General features: G+C 38.6%; 1 protein-coding gene across 3 annotated transcripts in view; it reads right to left on the bottom strand.

The window, feature by feature from the left end:
• Window positions 1-20,016, bottom strand: part of SNTG1 (syntrophin gamma 1) — a 281,755-nt gene that overhangs the window by 27,950 nt on the left and 233,789 nt on the right. For all 3 annotated transcript variants that reach the window (XM_064170435.1, XM_064170431.1, XM_064170434.1), the window contains 2 exons: window positions 15,652-15,768; window positions 11,280-11,351 (listed from right to left, as the gene is read on the bottom strand). In XM_064170435.1, coding sequence (XP_064026505.1) covers window positions 11,280-11,351; window positions 15,652-15,768 — 189 coding nt within the window. The remainder of the gene's footprint in view (window positions 1-11,279; window positions 11,352-15,651; window positions 15,769-20,016) is intronic.

Here is a 20,016-nt window from a genome sequence, read left to right as displayed (position 1 = left end):
GCAGGGAACAGATTCACTCCAGAGAGAAAGAAAAAGATACTGCTTCTCCAGCATATCCCAATCAATCAAACCATAAACAAAAAGAACAACCCATTCAGGCATGCCTGTGTTTGTACATATAGACTCTTGAATTTCAATGTTAAAAACCATATGAAGAATGCTGAAATTGCATCCATATACACTTAAAGAAACACAGAATGCCAGCTGAGCAAAAACTGGACAGAATATTTTACCATGTCCAAATTAAAACACAAAAAAAAACCTCCAAAAGTTTTCTCAAGAGGAAAAGTAATTATAATTACAGCACAGATTTTAGTTTCAATTACAGTTCCATTAAAAAGATTTGATTGCTTGACAGAAAATAGAAATGTTCACTCCCTGTAACCTATTAAGTACAGCAGTGAGCTTGAATTACTTTCCTATTCAGCCTGAATAGGAAAATTAATTTCTTATTCTGCCTGATTAGAAGATGATGCAGTCCCAAAGACCCTCATCTGAATCAGAACAAGAGTCTGAACACAGGTTTCTCCTGAGTCAGTACCATAATTATGCCTATTTCTTAATGACCTCCACTCAGAAACGTGTTTATTTCTACGTCATATGAGGAGAATTTCCAAATCTGATCTTCTGGGGAAGGAAATTATTCTAATACTTTCCAGAAGAGCACTGGTGGATATTTTCTGCTAAAGAGAAATAAGAGACTTATGTAATTACAAACAGAGATTAAAAAACAACCCTAAATGTGCTGAACATCTCTTTGGAGACTTATTAAGGTTGTGTAGTTGTCCAAACTTTGAGGTGTTACATGCTGGAAATTAAGTTTAGGAACCAATCTCAGAAGAGTAAACTTAATAACAATAACAGCAATGCTAAAAAGTGATCCTCACTGTTAATTCTCAGCCCTTGTTTACAACTATCTGAACTTTAAACAATCGTAGGTGCATTGGTTTAGCTTTTTTCCACTCTAGCTACCTGCCTGAGGATATTTTTTATTTTCACATTACAGTTAAAAGAGCTGCATCAGTTTTTGTGAAATAAATTAGGAAGAAGAATTAAATACTTTTGTCCATACTATAAAAATATACCCAGAAAACCAGACAAGCAGAATCAGTCTCTGAAATTGCTTTTTTGGTCTGCCCTGGAGGAGCCACAGCAATGAGTGTCTTGGAGATGGGAAGAAAAGTTTGCAACTCTTGAAAAGAATCAACTGGTTAAGATCTACTGAAAAAATGTAGATGTTTTGGGTAAAGCCTGTCTTAAAGACTGCATTCTGATCATGCCCCATCTCCATGGTGTATAGGCAGAGAACACTCCATATTCTTCCTACCTGTTAGGGGAAATCATGAAAACATTCAAAAGTGCTTATGAAAAAGAAGATCTTACAACAGTGCTACAGGTTGGGGACAGAATGGCTGGAGAACAGCCAGGAAGAAAGGGACCTGAGAATGCTGGTAGATCATAGGTAAACATGAGCCAGCAGTGTGCTCAGGCAGGAGAACCAATGGCATCCTGGCCTGGATCAGGAAGAGTGTGGTCAGCAGGACAAGGGAGGTTATTCTGCCCCTGTACTCAGCACTGGTCAGGCCACACCTCGAGTCTTGCGTCCAGTTCTGGGCTTCTCAATTCAAGGGAGATGTTGAGGTGCTGGAAGGTGTCCACAGGAGGGTGAGAAAGCTGGTGAGGGGCCTGGAACATAAACCCTATGAGGAGAGGCTGAGGGAGCTGCGGGTGTGCAGCCTGCAGAAGAGGAGGCTCAGGGGTGACCTCATTGCTGTCTACAACTACCTGAAGAGAGGCTGTAGCCAGGCAGGGTTGGTCTCTTCTGCCAGACAACTAGCAACAGAATGAGGGGACACAGTCTTAAGTTGTGCTGGGGGAGGTCTAGGCTGGTTTTTAGGAGGAGGCTCTTAACAGAGAGAGTGATTGGCATTGAATGGGCTGCCCAGGGAGGTGGTGGAGTCACTGTCCCTGGAGGTGTTCAAAAACAGACTGGATGAGGCACTTAGTGCATGGAGGTCTCTTCCAACCTGGTTGATTCTATGATTCTATGATCTGGTTGATTGGCCAGGGCTGGGTGCTAGGTTGGACTGGATGATCTCGGAGGTCTCTTCCAACCTGCTTGATTCTATGATTCTGTAAAGCCCCAAAAATTTTAGGAAATGAATGTTTCTGTCTTCAGTATTGGCTTCTATCTGTCAAGATTAAGCAATATGCAGACCTCCACCATGAACAGAATGCATCAAAGGAAACTTTGAATGGTTGTCACTGAGACAGAAGCAATGTGGTCCATATAAAGAACTGGACAGAGACCCAGTGAAAAATACAATGATCATTGTTGCATGAAAGCCTGTAGTCTTACATTCTTTAGCTAATAAAACTTCAAGGCTAAAATTAATTATTGCAATGCTCAGAATGACACACAAGAAGAAAACAAACAAATAAATCATCTCTCAAATACTTCAAGAACATGACCAGAAAATAAAGGAAAAGGGATAAATTAAAGAAAGATGCTACACAAAAATTTACAAACCTGCTGGATCACAACACATCAGTGGATAAAATACTCCGATTCTGAGAGAGGCCCTGAATTAGACTAAGTCAATGAAAGGAAGCCTCAAACTCTGCAAAGTCTCAAACACCAGGGATGTAAGACTTGTACTGGTCTTTCCTGACTGTCCTTATTCAGTATCTGTGTTTCACACCTTGCTTCCATTCATTTACATCATTCCTTTTGCTTTATGGTAAAAGTTGAACTTGGCTTTGCCTTTCAAGGATGTTTCAACATCACTGTCTGATCAGTAGACTGCCATCAAAAAGCAATTTCTTAGAAGACAGAAAAGATGATTCCTCCAACCAAGAGAGAGGTTGCAGGAGTCACTCAAACATATATTTTCTGTATCTGATATTCTTTTTCTTTTCCCCTGTGTGTTGATCTTGTTATTTCTTTCAGGAAGAAGGATCAGACTTTGAGACTGGCAGCTCAAGCCCAACATAACTGCCTCCTTTTTTCCCCAAAATGTGATAGTTTATACTATCTAATAGTGCATTAAAAATGCCAAAAGATGCTGTGTTACGTTTGTTTTTCTGTTTAAATTGAGAAAGTCATCTCTTTAAAGTTAAAGACAAACAACCTTACTTACTAACTTTACATTTCAAATCTTTTTTTGCCCTTCCTTTTCTGAACCAAATAAAATTTAACAAACCTTTATACAGTGGGAGCTGCTACACATCCAGTAACACTGCCTCTTTGCTCTCAAAAAAAGACTCTTAGATGGTGTTGCACAACTACAGGGACTTCAACATCCTTAACACACGGAGCCTATTAAATTTATCCAAATGAACACAGCACAGATTGGAGATTATATTACTCTGTCCATGCTGGAGAGAAAGTAACTGACATCACAAAGAAAATCATAATAGATGGATTACTGGGACTGAGGTGTGGTCACCTACTGAATATCTCTGTGCAAGGTAGGAGTAGCTACACACCAGCTTATGCTTAAGAGGAATCCAGTGATGGAGATTCAGTGGTCTCATCAGAAGATCTGTTTTAGTACTGAATGATATCAGCACCCCAAAAAGGTTCTTTATTGTGTAACTGGAATCAACTTAATGATGGTTTTAATGACAGTGGACACGGAGAACATTTAAGTTTACTATTTTCCTGATTTTACAAGACAACTGTAATTCTAGGTAGAGTGGGTGGGGACAGAGCCTCTTTTCTTCAGCAACATTGAATTTAAATCAGGAGGCAAAATAAGGACTGAAAATTACTTAAACCATTCAGAACTGGAACACTCAAAAGTTGAGCACTTTTTCCAAGAACTCTCTCCTGGCTAAACCCTGTCTGAAAATGAACTTTCCCTGGATGCAGCATTATCCTGTTCATAGAAGGGATGCACTACTTTTGCCTCCTAAGCACTTTTGAGTATTATGTGTGAAGTACTTCAGTGGAATCAAGCCATCAAGATCCAAGTTGTAAGTGAGCAAACTCTATTAATGACAGACCTTGAAATATGTTCTGTATCTGCACTTTCTAGGTTTATGTATCTACTGGCATTAATTTAAATTTGTATTTGAATACATAAACATTTTAAGTAGCTCCCCATACTTTTTATATCATCCTTGCCCCATACTTGACTTACTGGAAATGGAGAACAAAATTACAGGAAATTTTAGTGGGAAAATTAATATGACTGCTTTTGAGGATTTCACAGACACTGGCAGCTAAAGAGGGAATGAAATACAAGTCTACTGAGACACTGTGATGCTCCTGATTAATATAGTAAGAAAATTATAGCTGCACTGATGTGAATGATACCAGCTATAAACATCAATGATTCACCATCCTGACACATGGCTGGCACAGACTGCCTTTCAAAATTATCTTCACACTTCATTTCAGAGCTGATCTGACACCTGATTATGTTTCCTGTTTTATGTTGAACAAAATGTGGCTTTTACTGTAAATCTCCAAATATTTTTGCATGGCAGACTTAAGTTAAAAAGCAGGTGAGAGAATTATAGAAAGCATTTTATCACCATTAAAAGGAGATGCTTGGATGAAGCTGAAGAACAGGAATAACTTCAGCAAGCAAGACAAACTTGCTTGCAGAGAAGTGCAATCTTTTCTATTAGTCGTCATAACTTACCTGGAAAATGTAACAAAGTTTTTTCTTCTACCCTCATATGGAAAATGTGCTTAAAGTTACTGATCAATTTATGAAAGACAACTAAATCTTGTTAAACTGTCCACAATTATGCATGTGCACACACTCAAAACACACAGGTTAAGACTTAATGTCAAAGATATAAGGGATACAAAAGAAGACATAAACATTCATCCAGCTTTGTGGTACAGAACAGGACAAGGTCATCTGCCCATTCCTGAAGCTAGTGATATGAGCCCCTGCTTTCTTGGGGTATTGAGGATCTGACCAATTCTAACAGCTGAATTAGTTGGCTGCTAATAGGGCTTCACTCCTCAAAATAAAAGGTAGGGTGAAATAAGCTTCATTTAGAATAAATAAGACAAATTTATTCATAGCAAATTCTGCCACCAGTTCTGCTGGAAATGACTAATAAATACATTTTAATGCCAGAAGTGGCATCATCAGATTATCTTGCCTGACAAATTAATTAGCATGGATCACAGATTTCACCCACATGCTAGTGTTACTATCCCACTAGCATCAGTTTCAGCAAAAACACTGGTAAAAAAAGAGAAAGTAATCTAAAAGCTCGCAAGTCCTCTTACCAGTACCTTCCACTGATGAATCAAAATGTTTATACAGTTTCTAACTTCTTCTGAACTTGAATTTGCCTGCCTGGGATTCCAACTCACTCTTGTCTTTTTGCCTAACTCTTTTAGGGTTAAAGAGTTCTTCAGTGTTCTCTCTCAGTTAAGGTACTTCCATCCCATAGTCAACAGACCTACTGAATTTTTAATAAATTATTTTGTATGCATATCAATTTATGCATTTACCACCCTGCACCTCCACCCCCTCAGGTCTCAACCGATTTGCATCCCCCTAAATGTTCCTTTTACAGCAAACACAGCCCACTGCTCTTTGTCATTATTTCATGATGAATAATTTAAGCCAATATAATTAAAATGAGATCTTTGTGCTCAGCCTGCTTTACCTACCATGCCTATTCAAAATACTATTTCAACCCAAACATTTTGACAATGAAGAGCTTTATCCTTAAAAGAGATGTACTTTTTATAGTGCTTTCAAATACGTTTTACAGACCTTTTTTTTATCATCTACTGTTGTTTTGGTAGTGCATGAATGTGATTGTCAGAGTTCAGGAGGTGTTAGTCTTTTTCCTATTTGAAATAGTAAATAGTGAAAAAAAGGATCAGTGCTCTTTTGCTTAATCTCTGCCCACAGAACTCTTTTTCACACAGTCCAAAGAGAGCTTTTTAAAAATCTGGGTTTATGCTTCAAATTTTCATCGTCCTGTGGATTACTTAGAATGTGAAACAATGTCCTAATCAGATTAAGAGCAGTGATTTATTGTGTTGCTACAGGGCAAGTCTCCTCCTATTTTGATTCTCTGTAATCTGTTGGGAAAGCTATAAAAGAAAATGCAATAGAAAAAAAAAAGAAAAAAAGGAAAAAGGGGGAAATGGGCGAAATAGGAAAAAAAAACAGGAAAAAAGAAAACAGGAAAAAAGGGACAAAAAAAGAAAAAGAAAAAGAAAAAAGGAAAAGAGGAAAAAAGAAGAAGGTAAAAAGAAAACGGGAAAAAAGAAAACAGGAAAAAAGAAAAATAAAACAAGAAAAAAATAAAACAGGGAAAAAGAAAAAAGGAAAAAGGAGGAAAAAGGCAAAATAAAAAGAAAAAAAAACAGGAAAAAAAGAAAAAGGAAAAAGAAAAAAAGGGAAAAAAGTAAAAAAGCAAAACAAGAAAAAAAAGAGAAAAAAACAACAAAAATGAAAAAAGAAAACAGGAAAAAGGAAAAAGGAAAAACAGGAAAATAGAAAACACAGGAAAATAGAACACAGGAAAATAGAACACAGGAAAATAGAACACAGGAAAATAGAACACAGGAAAATAGGAAACAGGAAAAAGGAAACAGGAAAAAGGAAACAGGAAAAAGGAAACAGGAAAAAGGAAACAGGAAAAAGGAAACAGGAAAAAGGAAACAGGAAAAAGGAAACAGGAAAAAGGAAACAGGAAAAAGGAAACAGGAAAAAGGAAACAGGAAAAAGGAAACAGGAAAAAGGAAACAGGAAAAAGGAAACAGGAAAAAAAAAAGAAAACAGTAACCACAAAACAGTGCTTTACTAGAAGACTTACAAATATGAAGTTCTAGCTATAATCCACATAATGAGCTCTGCTTAAGGTGCAGAGATCTTGTCTTTCAGGTGCTTGAGTTTGAGGGTACTGTGAAAACCAAAAATGGCATCCTAGCTTCCTACATTGCCCCTGATAAGTCAGAGCCTTTGGAGCAGATGCTGAAGGAGAAAGCACATTCCACACATGTAGGCTACTCTGAAGAAAACATTGGCCAGGGTTGCAGTGGAGTTCTGAGTTTTATTTAAGATGTTTGGACTATACTCCCTTCCTGAGAATTGTATCAGTGAAGCCCTCTGCTGGGTATGCCATTAATATTTATTTAGTGGTGTAATATGTTTATTGTCACCATTCTCTCGCACTCAAACACTGAAATATTAATGTGTGTTCAGGAGAAGCTGGCAGCTCATACTCTCCACTGTAGTGCTTCTGTCACAAAGAGAAACTTAGAGAACTCTAACTGTGGAAAATAACAATTCTATTTAAGAAGACCAAATTAAGGTAGGAAATATCTCTAATCAAAAATAGTCTTGTGAGGTTCATCAGCATTTTAGTCAGAGAAAAGAGGGGATAAAAAAATAAATGCTTTCAGACAGGCTTAGTTTAAGTCCTGTCCTTGTAGCATGAGGGACAGTTATCGAAGCTGCCAGTATACAGGAGAAAATACCAGCATGCTTAGGGGAAAACCACATCCTAGTTTCTAATGACTGCAGGTTTAAACTTGGAATAAGTTTCTGAAACATCTCATGGCAATCTGGCAAGGCACACAATGCAGATAGATTTTGACTGGCAAGTGTAGTGATTACTTTTAGTAATTCACTTGGACAAAAAAAGACATGATCCAAAACCCATAAGCTTTCTGGCTTAACAGAGGTGGGTGCTCTAGTAGTCCTGAATGCAGATGATAAACCTTCTGCTCCATCTCAGTCTGATCAATAGAACAGGAAATATGTTTTGGAGCTATGAAATCCAAAGCACTACTCAGTTCTGGGCTAATTCATATGAAAATTAAGAACATTTTGAAGTCCTTCTGCTTAAAGTGGGTATTAGCCACAGAACCTGAATCTATACTAAATTAAGCATACACGGGACTGCTTGTTGATGCTATAGCCAGCTGGTAAGGACCAGACCATATCCATACTAAGAAATCAGGGTGTTCATATGCAATACAAATTACAATTCATTTGTTTTCATTACAAATGCTTCTCTGCACATGGTAACTCTTCAGCTATGCCAGGATCTGTTTGGGACAGTGGGTCCATTTGGCCCCAGATCCGTGGCAGTGATCACACTAAATTAAAGGATATCGATGATCATGTTCCATAGTCTGGGAATGTCTCACAGATTCACAGATTGCATTGGGTTGAGAAGGACTCTCAAAAGTCTCATCCAAAGCACCTACAGGAGGGACACCTTCAACTGTCTGCCCAGGGCCACATCAAGTCTGATTCTGAACATTTCCAGGGGTGAAGCCTCAATCACATCTCTGGGTAACCTGTTCAGTATTTCACCACTCTCATTGTAAAGAGCTTCCTTCTGTTGTTCAACCTAAATCTACCCTGCTGAAGTTTAAAACCATTGCCTCTGAGCCTTCCTAAACAGTCCCTCCCCATGTTCTATGACATTTACTCCTAGTGAATGTGTAGACTGAACAATTTGAGCTTAGCTGAAAACATGGAACTAAACCTATTTAAGAGATACTGAGTGACGATTCTGTCCTGCAAAGAGGCATTACTACCTTCCTGGATTTATCTCTGCGCAACATGGGATTGTCTCTTCTGAAGGAGAAGCACAGGATAATTCTTCTCAATTTTCCTGGCAAGAATGACCTGAACTCCGTCTCTGCCATGGAAGAATAGGAAGCGCAGGAGAAGGAACACCCTGAGCTTAAGTTTCCTTCTCTTCCCTTCTTAACATTACATCTCCTGAGCTATCACGCTATCCATCAGTCTCTGAGAATACAATCACTTCAAGCCCTGTTAGCCTGCCCTTTTGCCATTCAACTCATTCTCTGAGTAAAACAGATTTAGAACAAAAGTACCATGTGTGGTACAAGTGAAGGGAAGAAGTTTGAAGGTGCTCACAAAGCACCAGAGTAACACTGTTAAGTTACTTCTGCTTCAGTAATACCCATGGGGCTTGAGCAAAGGTGTCTAGAAACACACACTGTTAAAATGGAGATATTTATGATGCTGACATAAAAGCTGAACGAAATCTTGCATGTTTACAGAGGTTCAACACAGTAGTAGTAATGGGAAGCTGTTTTTCTTGGGTTTACTTATTTTTGTGTTTAATGAAAACATGATGGACTCCCATAGTACCTGCTGTAGAAAAGTAGAATAAGGTGAAGATTAATACTCCAATACTAGAAGCTGCAACTGCATTGCAATGATTTTTCTACTTCCATTTCCTATTATTTACAGGTTTTAGCCACAGAACCCATTTGAAACATTTCACCACTTCATAAGCTTGATTCTGTTTAAAGAAATAACTGAACAGGAATAACTTGATAAAGAAACACATAAATGATATTCCTGACTGGATTCCAACTGAAATTTCCTCTCTGCTGAGATGTCCTCTGTTAATACAGAATAAGCATGGAAGATCTACAGCTCTTCCCAGACACTTTGGAGAGCTGTTGTTAAGAAAAAACTCTGCATCTTTGCATTCTTTTCTATTTCTACACAGAAGCACCAGAAAGACATTTCTTTAGGTTTTACTGTTTTGTGGTTGTAACTGACCTTTGCTACAGAGCTAAAAAGAGAGAAAACAAATAAATCCCTACACTGCTACACAAGAACAGAGGATAAAAGAGAAGAGTAAAAAGATAAAAATGGCTAAAATGAGTGAATGGGGAAGAGCATCAACACAGGATAATGGCAGAAGAAATGAAAAGGACAGAACTGTATTACATAGGTTCTCTACATGCCTGTTCAAACAGTAAAGTAAAATCTTTGGGCAGGTCAGAAGGAAGGATTGTCCTGGCTCCAAGAGCTTACTTCTCAAACTAGTGTGAGCTTGGTGCTTCTGTTTTCTAGGCTCAAGACCTGAAGTAATCAGAAATCGCTTGTAAAGTCATTGTAAAGAATGGTAATTCTGTAATTTAAAAGTTTTCACAATTGTAAACATTCTGTAACAAAATTACAAGTAAACCCAAACAAAAGTGCACACCACAAGTGAGATTTTGCAGTTCTCTCCAAGCCTGACTGCACTAAGGATGTTATTCACATTATGCCCTCAGTGCAATGTCTGCAGAGGGTGATTAGATTCTCATTCTCTTCTACATGACTACTGAAGAGATAATGTTTGAACACAGTTGGTAGTTAAAGAACATGTCACAGCAACAGGACTTTTGGGGTGTTCAACTAATTGATGAAGACTCCAGGTCTCAGCATTAAGTGGACTCTTTTCAGTTCTGTATTCTAGGTTGCCAGCAGAGAGGGTTAAGTTTTGTGGGTGGTTTTTTTTTTCAGATTATAAATTTGGTTTCTTGCTTTTGAAGTCTCTGATGCAAAAAGCTTGTGAAATGTATTCAGCTTTTCCAGCTGTAAACTGCCTCCTTGAGGAAAGCAGAATGCACCTACGTGAACTACAAACACTAGGAAATGCACCTTGTATGTCAATAAAAGATCTTCCCAAAGGGAAACTTTCTTAAAATACAATGTTTCTTGCTTCACCTTGAGACTACTCTGCCTAGATAGAACTCCAGGAAAGATCAGATAACCTTTCAAAGAATTTTTGACTCAACCCCCTCTAAACCAAACATAGACAGGAGAACCTTCAGATGATTGGAAAGAGATCATTTTCAGATTTTCATTTCCTTTACCTTACTTCATATTTTAGACCAAGAAATGCTGGAAAACTGGTTTTCACTGTCTTTAAAACAGAAAAATTCTGAATTACTTGACAATTAATTATTAAGTTTGGATGTACAATGATGATCCCATTCAATTTGCTACCTATAGTTTTATCTTCCTAAACATATTTCATTATTTTTTTTCCTATTTATTACAGTTAAGGGAAACTAGAGAAAATGGAAAAAATAAGACAAAAAGATTTTCTGAATAGTATTGCACATTTTAAGGACTCTGCTTTCAGTCCTAGTGAAATCTTACACTGCAACCACTGTTAGTTGCATCAACATATTTGAAAGCAAAGAAACTGAACATCATTTCTTTAGCTTCTCAGAGAAGTAAATGCTACACTGGATAAATATAACATCGAAGTCACAACACCCATACAACATTACACAGAAACAGTTTCCTAACCAAAATCACTTTACTCCCAGTTTTGTCATGCCTTCTAGTTTGGATCTGGGTCTACTGACACCAGGACTTCTGACAGTGGCTTAAAAGGGAAATAAATGGATGCCTTTCTGCTAGGTGGTAACACGCAGTTTCCAGCAGCAGTGTTATGCTCTGGCTTGTCAACTGTTCTGGCAAAGTGGTAATTTATTTTATACTTTCTCATCATACCTTGAGAATTTTGCACATTATCTCATAAACTGAAAATGTTTTCTCAGCTCGTGTCCAATCCCAGGTTGTGACCTTGGAAAAACAAACAAACAAACAGGGAAAGAAGGAAAGTTATTTTTATTTCAGGAACTAAACTTATTTTCCAAAAGATTAAATAAATCTTTCCCTAAACCATTCATATCCAGCATAATGCACACAGAAAAAAACAAGCTTTGCCTCAGAGCAGTAACTACTGTTCCATCCAGGCACTGGTCAGATGTCCTGCTTGTTTCCCTGTGCTTACAACACAGTGTCTTTGCTTCCAGGCTGATCTATGCTGAATGATAAGCCTTCCCCTGGGAACTGATGAGGGCTGCACTTAGATCCTGAGCAGCCCTTGAATTCCCCTCAAAGGGCCCTGACTATAACAGGGTATGTTTCTCACTGCTTCCCTCCTTTTCACTGCATGCTGCAATTTGCTCCCAGTCACCTGCATTGCTTCCAAATCCACTCAAGTCTCCAGCGCCTCACATCCTACAGGCCTTGAAACCCAAGGGGGAAAAATGACAAGAAACAACAGAGGCAAACATACATTTTCTTACCAAGATTAACCTACTCCTAAATTCTAACTAGTATTTCAGGAGTCATCACTTTCTCCTCTTTGTCTTAAGATTTGACAAATGCTTTTAACTACTAATCTTAAGCTGCTATTTTAGGCAAAAAATATGTGTAGCTAAATGAGTTCAGTAAAATCATGCAAGGGTAAGGGTTAAGCCTTAAGTAAGACAGAAAGAAATAGATTAATATATTCACTAAGGGAAGAGTCAAGGCAATATCATAGCCATCTAAAAATAACTTCCCAAGGCAACTGAGAGAAAAAGGAGAATTAATCACAGTCTCAAAAGACAGAAGAACACAAAAAATAGGAGGAAAATTGAGACTATATATGAAAGAAAAACCAGTCTAAGTGGTAAGAGCTGAACGGTGGCCCAGTTCCAAAGGAATACAGCTGTATCATTACAACTGTTAGGCAAGATGAAGTAGCTGATGAAGACTAAGGAATATAAAGTTCTCTGAATAATTCATCATAAAATGGCATTCACAGCATACAAAGAGAAAATATTATATAAGATAAACTTCTATCTCGAGAGAAAGCAATCATTAACAGACACAAGACAGCTGAGAAGCATCTATGGGTTTGGATGCCTTGGCATAAAACTTCATTGAGCAAAATTATTTTGGTGTGGTATGAGAAAATGTTACCTCTGATTGGTTTCTAGATAGAAACTCTATTATAACTGAAACTTCTTTGAGGAAAACACAGCCAAGAATAAGAAGGTCAAAAGTTCAGTGTCACAGTTCCTCTCCTATTAGAATTTTACTTACCTGCAGTCAAGCTCAACTTTCACTACCTTATTAAAAATGGATATTAAAACATATGTCTAAGCAAGAAATACTGAGTCTCAACCAAATGTTTGAAATACAATGAGGCAGTAAAGAAATACTGGAAAATTTACAATCTTTATGTTTGAGTTTTAAGAAACTATTCAGAGATGTGATGAACAACATCTAAAATGTCTTTTTCAGGGGAAGAATGAAAGAGGAAATTAAAAAAACCTAAACTGCTCTTTCTATTCTGGATTTAGAAAACAATAAATCACTTTATCACTGAACAGGGAAATGGAGAGAGAAGTCTTGCTACAGCTAGGTCCACTGAGCCCAAAACATCAGCCACAGAAGCTGGTGCCTCATTGCCCCATCAGAAAAAGTAGTTGCTATTGATGCTGAAGCACAAAGCCACCCAGAGCTGTGTTTAAAAGTTTACTGTAGGCTCCATGCTTTGGAAAAGAAAAAAATATGTATCAGAGCTCCCCTTTTTACTCTAGCTATTTGCCTTTGTACTTTTAAAGGGACTTTTTAGGTCGAGATAAAACTATATCTAAAGATATGAGCAAAGCAAAAGAAGCTGTAGAATTGAGACATCCATAGAAGTTGCTTTTCCTGTTCACTTATTCCTATCTTAATTTAAAAGCTTGAGTAGCAAGAAAACAAGATGTTAGCAACATTTTCTCAATTAAAGGCCATTCTACCTGAGATTTCCAACTATAAACCTGCCAGACTTGACACAGTTAATAATTTAAAGGAGAAAATATACCAAGAAATAACAGGAAAAAAGGAAAAGAAACCCAAGAGTAATTTTCTTTAAAGCTTTCAAAATGCAAATAAGCTATGTTAGAACTGCTCATTTATCTGAGCATAGAAAGCAGAAATGCTATTGATCAAACAGATAAAGAAAAGATACACACTGTTCAAATACAGCCTTCCTTAATGTGTTAGACTTTGGCAGAGACCAGGAAAATACTTGCATTTGATTTTCTGCTTAAAAAGTTGGCAGCACATCTCTGTGCAGAAAACAACTTAATTCAAGGAGTTTATGCTGTAAATGTAATTAAAAATCTTTTTCTTCTCGTAACTACACTTCACACATTTCACAAAGAGAAGCTCTGGAACTGTAGCATTAGAAGTTTTGTCTTAGTCTTTTGTAATGCCTGCAAGAGATGAACACATACATCTTCAGAACAGCAAGCACAACTCTTTGCGTAACTATTTGGATGAAGAAAACAGGATTTTAGAAGTCCTTATAAAAAAGGCCTACTGCAGCCTTCAACAAGAAGATAATTTTGCTGGGTATACAAGCGTGCAAATATTCCACACATTACATGTTTAGAAGCAGCTCTACAGGAACTCTTCCTCTTTGTCCTTTACAAAGCACATTTGTCACTCTGCTCCCCTCCTACTCCACGGAGAGAAAACATTTTTCTCTAGATTTCAACTGTCCTTCTAGTTTAGAGTAAGAACCAGAATATGGCAAAACAAAGTCATGCTGTGCTTGCAGCTCAGCCGAAATGAGACCTGTAAAGACTTCAAAGGTCAGTGGCTTGCCTCATACGGCAGCAGCTTATCTGAACTGTTGTAATTCACATCCTCGTGGTTCACAACCCTATTCACACAACTCATCACAACAAAGATGTTCCTCCCACACCCATTAATCATCACTCATCACCCATTTACCCAACTGTAGCATAATGCTCCTGGAAACTTATGACTGAATCCTCAGTGAAGAGGGTTGTGGTTCCTTGCATAGCACTTATGAATGAATACTCTTCCTTTTTTATATTGAATGGGAGCTCTCAGCAGCTGAGACAGAGGCAGCACATGTTTGAGTAAGCCTGACCAAGTCAGGATAGGTGCTTCTGAATCAAAGATGCTTGCTTACATAATCTGACATTTTAATCTAACCCTGAAAAATAGCCACCAATAAAAACTAAACTCCAAATAATATGATACCACTGAGTAAGAGTACCATCATTAAGCACACAAAGTTTTCAGTTCAGACTTCACATCCATTTCTCATGTCTTTCACATGTTCTTAAATACATTGTTAAGCAAACATCAACAGTGACAGATGAATCGTGCAGAGACTTGCAAGACGGCTTTGAACCACCAGAGGAACAGGATGCACATTCCCCATCTCTGGAAACATTCAAGGTCATGTTGGAAGCCACTCTGAGCAACCTGCTCTAACTGAAGCTGTCCCAGCTCACTGCAGAAGGACTGCACTTGTGACCTTGTTCCTGTCAACTCAAGCTAGATAATGATTCAGGCAGGAAGGAGCTACAGCCAAGATCTGGCAACACAGGGTTTAACAGCAGTCAGAAAGGTGACACAATAAACAGAGTAAATGGCTCCTCATGACTCTCCCTGGTGTATGAATGCTACTCACTCCTTAGCACTGGCTTAAAAGTTGGCTAGAGAGTATCTGTGCTTACTGCAGTTTAGATGTACCATAAACTGTGAAAGTAAATTGCTAAGTGTGAGACGACAGCTAAACATTGCTCAGTGCTGTCAGTCAGATTCCAATTGTAATTGCCTAAACAATTTAATTTGCTTCCTCACCTTCCTTTAGGTGCTTCCAAGCAGCACAAAAGTTACATTCGGGATGAAGTCTAAATACAGAGACATTGCCATTCCCACAGCATGCAAAAGCTTTGCTATTTCCTCCCATATCAGCACTTTTACAGTAATAATAGTTCAGTTGAGAATGAACTCTCTTGCTTCAGGCTTGTTCTGCTAAAGGAAAATAAAAAGCCCCTTTCAGCACTAGAAGATTCCTCTTGTATTTTTCCGAGTGCTCAGGTACAGAAATTCTTTTTAGATGCCCAATTATCTGATGAACAGCTGCTTTCTAAACCACATACCCTGCAACTTTTCAGTGCTGCAAGCTGCAACCTCGTTAGCCCAAGAGATGACAACTCCCTGTGAAAGCTTTGTACTCATTACATGAAAACATTCAATAATATTTATCCCCATTAAGCATGAGAAAGATACTTACTGGAGGTGCTAAGAATTTATATAGGGATGATCCCCTCAGCGCTAGAAACTTTGGTGTGTACATTCGATCCTGGAGGGAGTCTTGTTCCCGTTCTTCTGTCCAGCCCATGTAGACTATCTGACAGAAAAAACAACAGTGTTGACAAATTCCTCAGACACTTCCTTCAAATGAATTGCAAATATTTCATGCAAATAAGGTAACGTCTGTCAAATCTGACACAGCTATAAACCTGGAACCGCTGCCACAATGTACTGTGTATTGGCAGGTCACTTACGATCGCGTACTCGCATAAAGGATGCCAATTCAAAGAGGCCAGAACAAATATTTACTAGCAATGACAAAAAAAGCTGAAACGCAGACTCAGTGGATCTTTAAAGGTCTAATATATCATTAAAAGCTCCCTGAAGCCATCCTACATGTTTGTTGACAGGCCACGCTGGAGAAAGGTGTGTAAGGAAGCACTAGGCAGGAATACAAATGAAGTAACCGCTGTTACACTGTGACATAGATGCAAGCTCACAATTACATATTAAATAACATGAATTACTAATTTTACTTCCAAATAATAACAAGCTTTCTTATTTTTCCCTTCCAAATGTCCCCGTGTAAGAGTTCTGAACCCCCTTGCTTAGGAATAGCAAATTAACAGGCTGTTTTCAGACGCTCTTTCGAACAGACTGTAAGAAGCAAACAAAATACTATTGCCACCAGTGCTTTCAGATCTTCCAACACAGACATATGAACTAGAATTTACTCAAACCCACTTTAAGATTTAATTCCCTACCTATCCAGCTATTATGTTTTTGTAATTCAGTATCAAATCCTTAAAGGGAAACAGAGCATGAGTCACCACTAAGACAACTTCTGGAGCACATCTGAGCAGGGAGCAGACACATCATGCAACTTTTGATTTATAACCATACCATTGGTAATAAACTGCAATTTCCACTCTGCACTGTTATGGAAAAAAAGATCAACCCATACCTCATACAGTGCTGCTAATGGAATAGATCTATTTTTAAATCTCTTTGTGAAGCTGATTTCTACATTCACTAGGCATGGGGCACTCTTTGTCAGTAATGAAAACACAAGGAAAACAGTTCAGGGAAAAATAATTCCAATCACATTGATAGTCAATGAGTCAGTACATTTACCAACAGTATATATGTACTTAAAGCGAGCATTTGTACTGCATGCTTTTACACTTTGTGATTCTGTATGTCAAGCAGTCAAAAAAAACCCCAATTCATACACAAGTACATTTAATTGCAGTTAGGAGGAGAATTTTCATCAACAGTTCTTAATAGAATCGACAATAAAATAAATGCGTGCAGGGTGTTTGTTGAGCTTGCTGTTTGGGTTTTGGTTGGTTGGTTATGATGTGGGTTTTGTTTTTCTTTCTTTTATTCTGCTGGATTCTATGGTAACACTCTGGAAATTAATGGGCTTCTTCAGCCCTCCCCATGCATTAAATCTACACTACGACACTGCATCACTGTTTACGAGATATTTTATGGTCTATAAACAGAGACAGAGAGAAGGTTCTTTAACACTTACAGTGAAACCTCAACATTTAATTCTTTTGCCAATAGAAAACACTAATGCTGAGTAAAACAAATAAGGTGTGTTTAAGTATCTGCTGGATTTGTGATTAGACAAGTTTATAAAACACAAAATGATGACAGACCTGTAATGCAATACTCAAGGATCAAGCAGAGTGCTCAACACTATGTTGCTGAGCAATATCTAAAAGTCATAGAATCAAGCAGGTTGGAAGAGACCTCCAAGATCATCCAGCCCAACCTATCACAAATGCCTCATCCAGTCTTTCCTTCAACACCTCCAGGGAGGGCGACTCCACCACCTCCCTGGGCAGCCCATTCCAATGCCAATCACTCTCTCTGACAACAACTTCCTAACAACATCCAGCCTAGACCTCCCCCACCACAACTTGAGACTGTGTCCCCTTGTTCTGCTGCTTGTTGCCTGGCAGAAGAGACAAACATCCACCTGGCTCTAGCCTCTCTTCAGGTAGTTGCAGACAACAATGAGCTCTGCCCTGAGCCTCCTCTGCTGCAGGCTGCACACCCCCAGCTCCCTCAGCCTCTCCTCACAGGGCTCTGCTCCAGGCCCCTCAGCAGCTTTGTCGCCCTCCTGTGGACACCTTCCAGTATCTCAACATCTCTCTTGAATTGAGGAGCCCAGAACTGGACACAGCACTCAAGATATGGCCTGAGCAGTGTTGAGTACAGAGTAAGAATAACCTCCCTTTGAAATCTCCTTCATCCCTAAATGATGTCAGAAAAAGAAACAAAAAAAGACCCTCCAAAAAACAACAACCAAATAAATAGAAAACTCCAACAAAAAGCAAACCAATCAACATCCCAAAACACAGGGCAGATATAGTCAGAAAAGCTTTACATTATCTCAATTCAATGTTTATTCAGATTTCCCTCATTTCTGTTTATTTTTAATGCTATCCAGTGCCAGACACATGTGGATCATAGAATCAACCAGTTTGGAAGAGACCTCCAAGATCATCCAGTCCAACCTAGCACCCAGCCCTAGCCAGTCAACCAGACCACGGCACTAAGTGCCTCATCCAAGCCTTTCTTGAACACCTCCAGGGACAATGACTCCACCACCTCCCCGGGCAGCCCATCCCAATGGCAAATAACTCTCTCTGTGAAGAACTTCCTATTAACCTCTAGCCTATACTTCCCCCAGCACAACTTGAGACTGTCCCCCCTTGTTCTGTTGCTGGTTGCCTGGGAGAATCTGGATCTCCATTTCTCTGACTTCCTAGGAATATATCGAGCTCTGTCACTGAGAGGGGCTACTCAGAAAAGCTAAATTAGTATAAAAAGATTGTACTATTGCATGCAGAAGTTTGGCACATTTGGCCTCCTTGTTACCAAAAGAGGATTGATGATCTCTAATTTTTAAGAATTGAAACATCTATGCTTTTAAATTAATTAAAATTAATTTCTTTTGCTCCAGCTTGAGTTGTTTCATTAAAATCAGACACACAGTAAGAGATGAAGTTGCTTGATGGTATTTAATATCACTGTGGCAACGTATGCAATTTATTTTCAGTTAGCATTTTTCTCTTTCCCATTGCTCATTTCTGCTTCTGCTATTCATCAGGAGAACAGGATGCAGTCCCTCATGCTGTGCAGCCGTATTGATATTTCACATCTGATTGCCTTAATACTAAAGCAGCCGTGAGATTTAAGGCAATTGCTCCTTTAGGTATTTCTCCCTTGCCTCTGTATATCATGAGGAGAAATTAGATGGATTTTTCAGACTATCTGCTGCAGCAAGGTTTTATTAACAAAAAGGCCTTTCTCCTTCAGACTAAACACCCACTACTGAACATACAGAATTGTTAAGCAAAGGCTGTGTTATTAGAATAAGGACCACGTGCAAAACCAATGGCATGCATGTGAATCTTCACAAGTTGAATGAAATACCCTGGGACAGATTGTGAACACCAGATCAAAACTGAAGAAACACCTGGTAATTATTTCACTTGTGAAGTGATCTGTTTATCTAACCACACCTAATAAGCAACGTTAGATAGGATATTGTAATTTTTACATAGCAAAGCAGAGAAACTCTCAAAGATTCCTCACTTGTGGGACAAAATGAAGGCAGCATTCTAGACACGTTTCTGTTACTAGTAAATGTACTTCTAAAAAAGCTTGGATTATGAACAGCTTCAAGGAAACTGCTTAGAAAGAGATCTTAACTTTTCAAGTTAATACTTCATGTGCAGATATGTATCTAACTAGTAAACGGATATGACGTTTCACTTGCAAGGTTTGGAACATCTTGGACTTAATTAAAAATAGGGAAGTTTGTAAGATTGCCCAGGGAGGTAGCTGAAGTTCCATCCTTGGAGGTATTCCAGGTTAAAAAAAAAAAATCACAGAATCATAAATCAACAAGGTTGGAAGTGACCTCCAAGAGCATCCAGTTCAACCTAGCACCCAGCCCTGTCTAATCAACCAGACCCTGGCACTAAGTGCCTCATCCAGGCTTTTCTTCAACACCTCCAGGGACAGTGACTCCACCACCTCCCTGGGCAGCCTATTCCAATGCCAATCACTCTCTCTGGGAAGAGCTTCCTCCTAACATCCAGCCTATTAAGCTCAAAGGGGCTCTGGGCAACCTGCTCTATTGGACCATGTCTCTGCTCACTGCAGGGAGGTTGGACTATATGACCTTTGGAGCTCCTTTCCAACTAGAACCATTTTATGTTTCTAGTTGAAAATAAATGTTTACAATCACAGACACATGATGAGTGTAAATAAGCAGAAACCACAAATAGTGCATAGTGTTGCCCTCATAAGCCTAAATATT

The sequence above is a fragment of the Pogoniulus pusillus genome, chromosome 34 (genome assembly GCF_015220805.1).
Source record: "Pogoniulus pusillus isolate bPogPus1 chromosome 34, bPogPus1.pri, whole genome shotgun sequence".
Taxonomy (NCBI): Eukaryota; Metazoa; Chordata; class Aves; order Piciformes; family Lybiidae; genus Pogoniulus; species Pogoniulus pusillus.
This window is presented reverse-complemented; position numbering and strand designations above follow the sequence as displayed.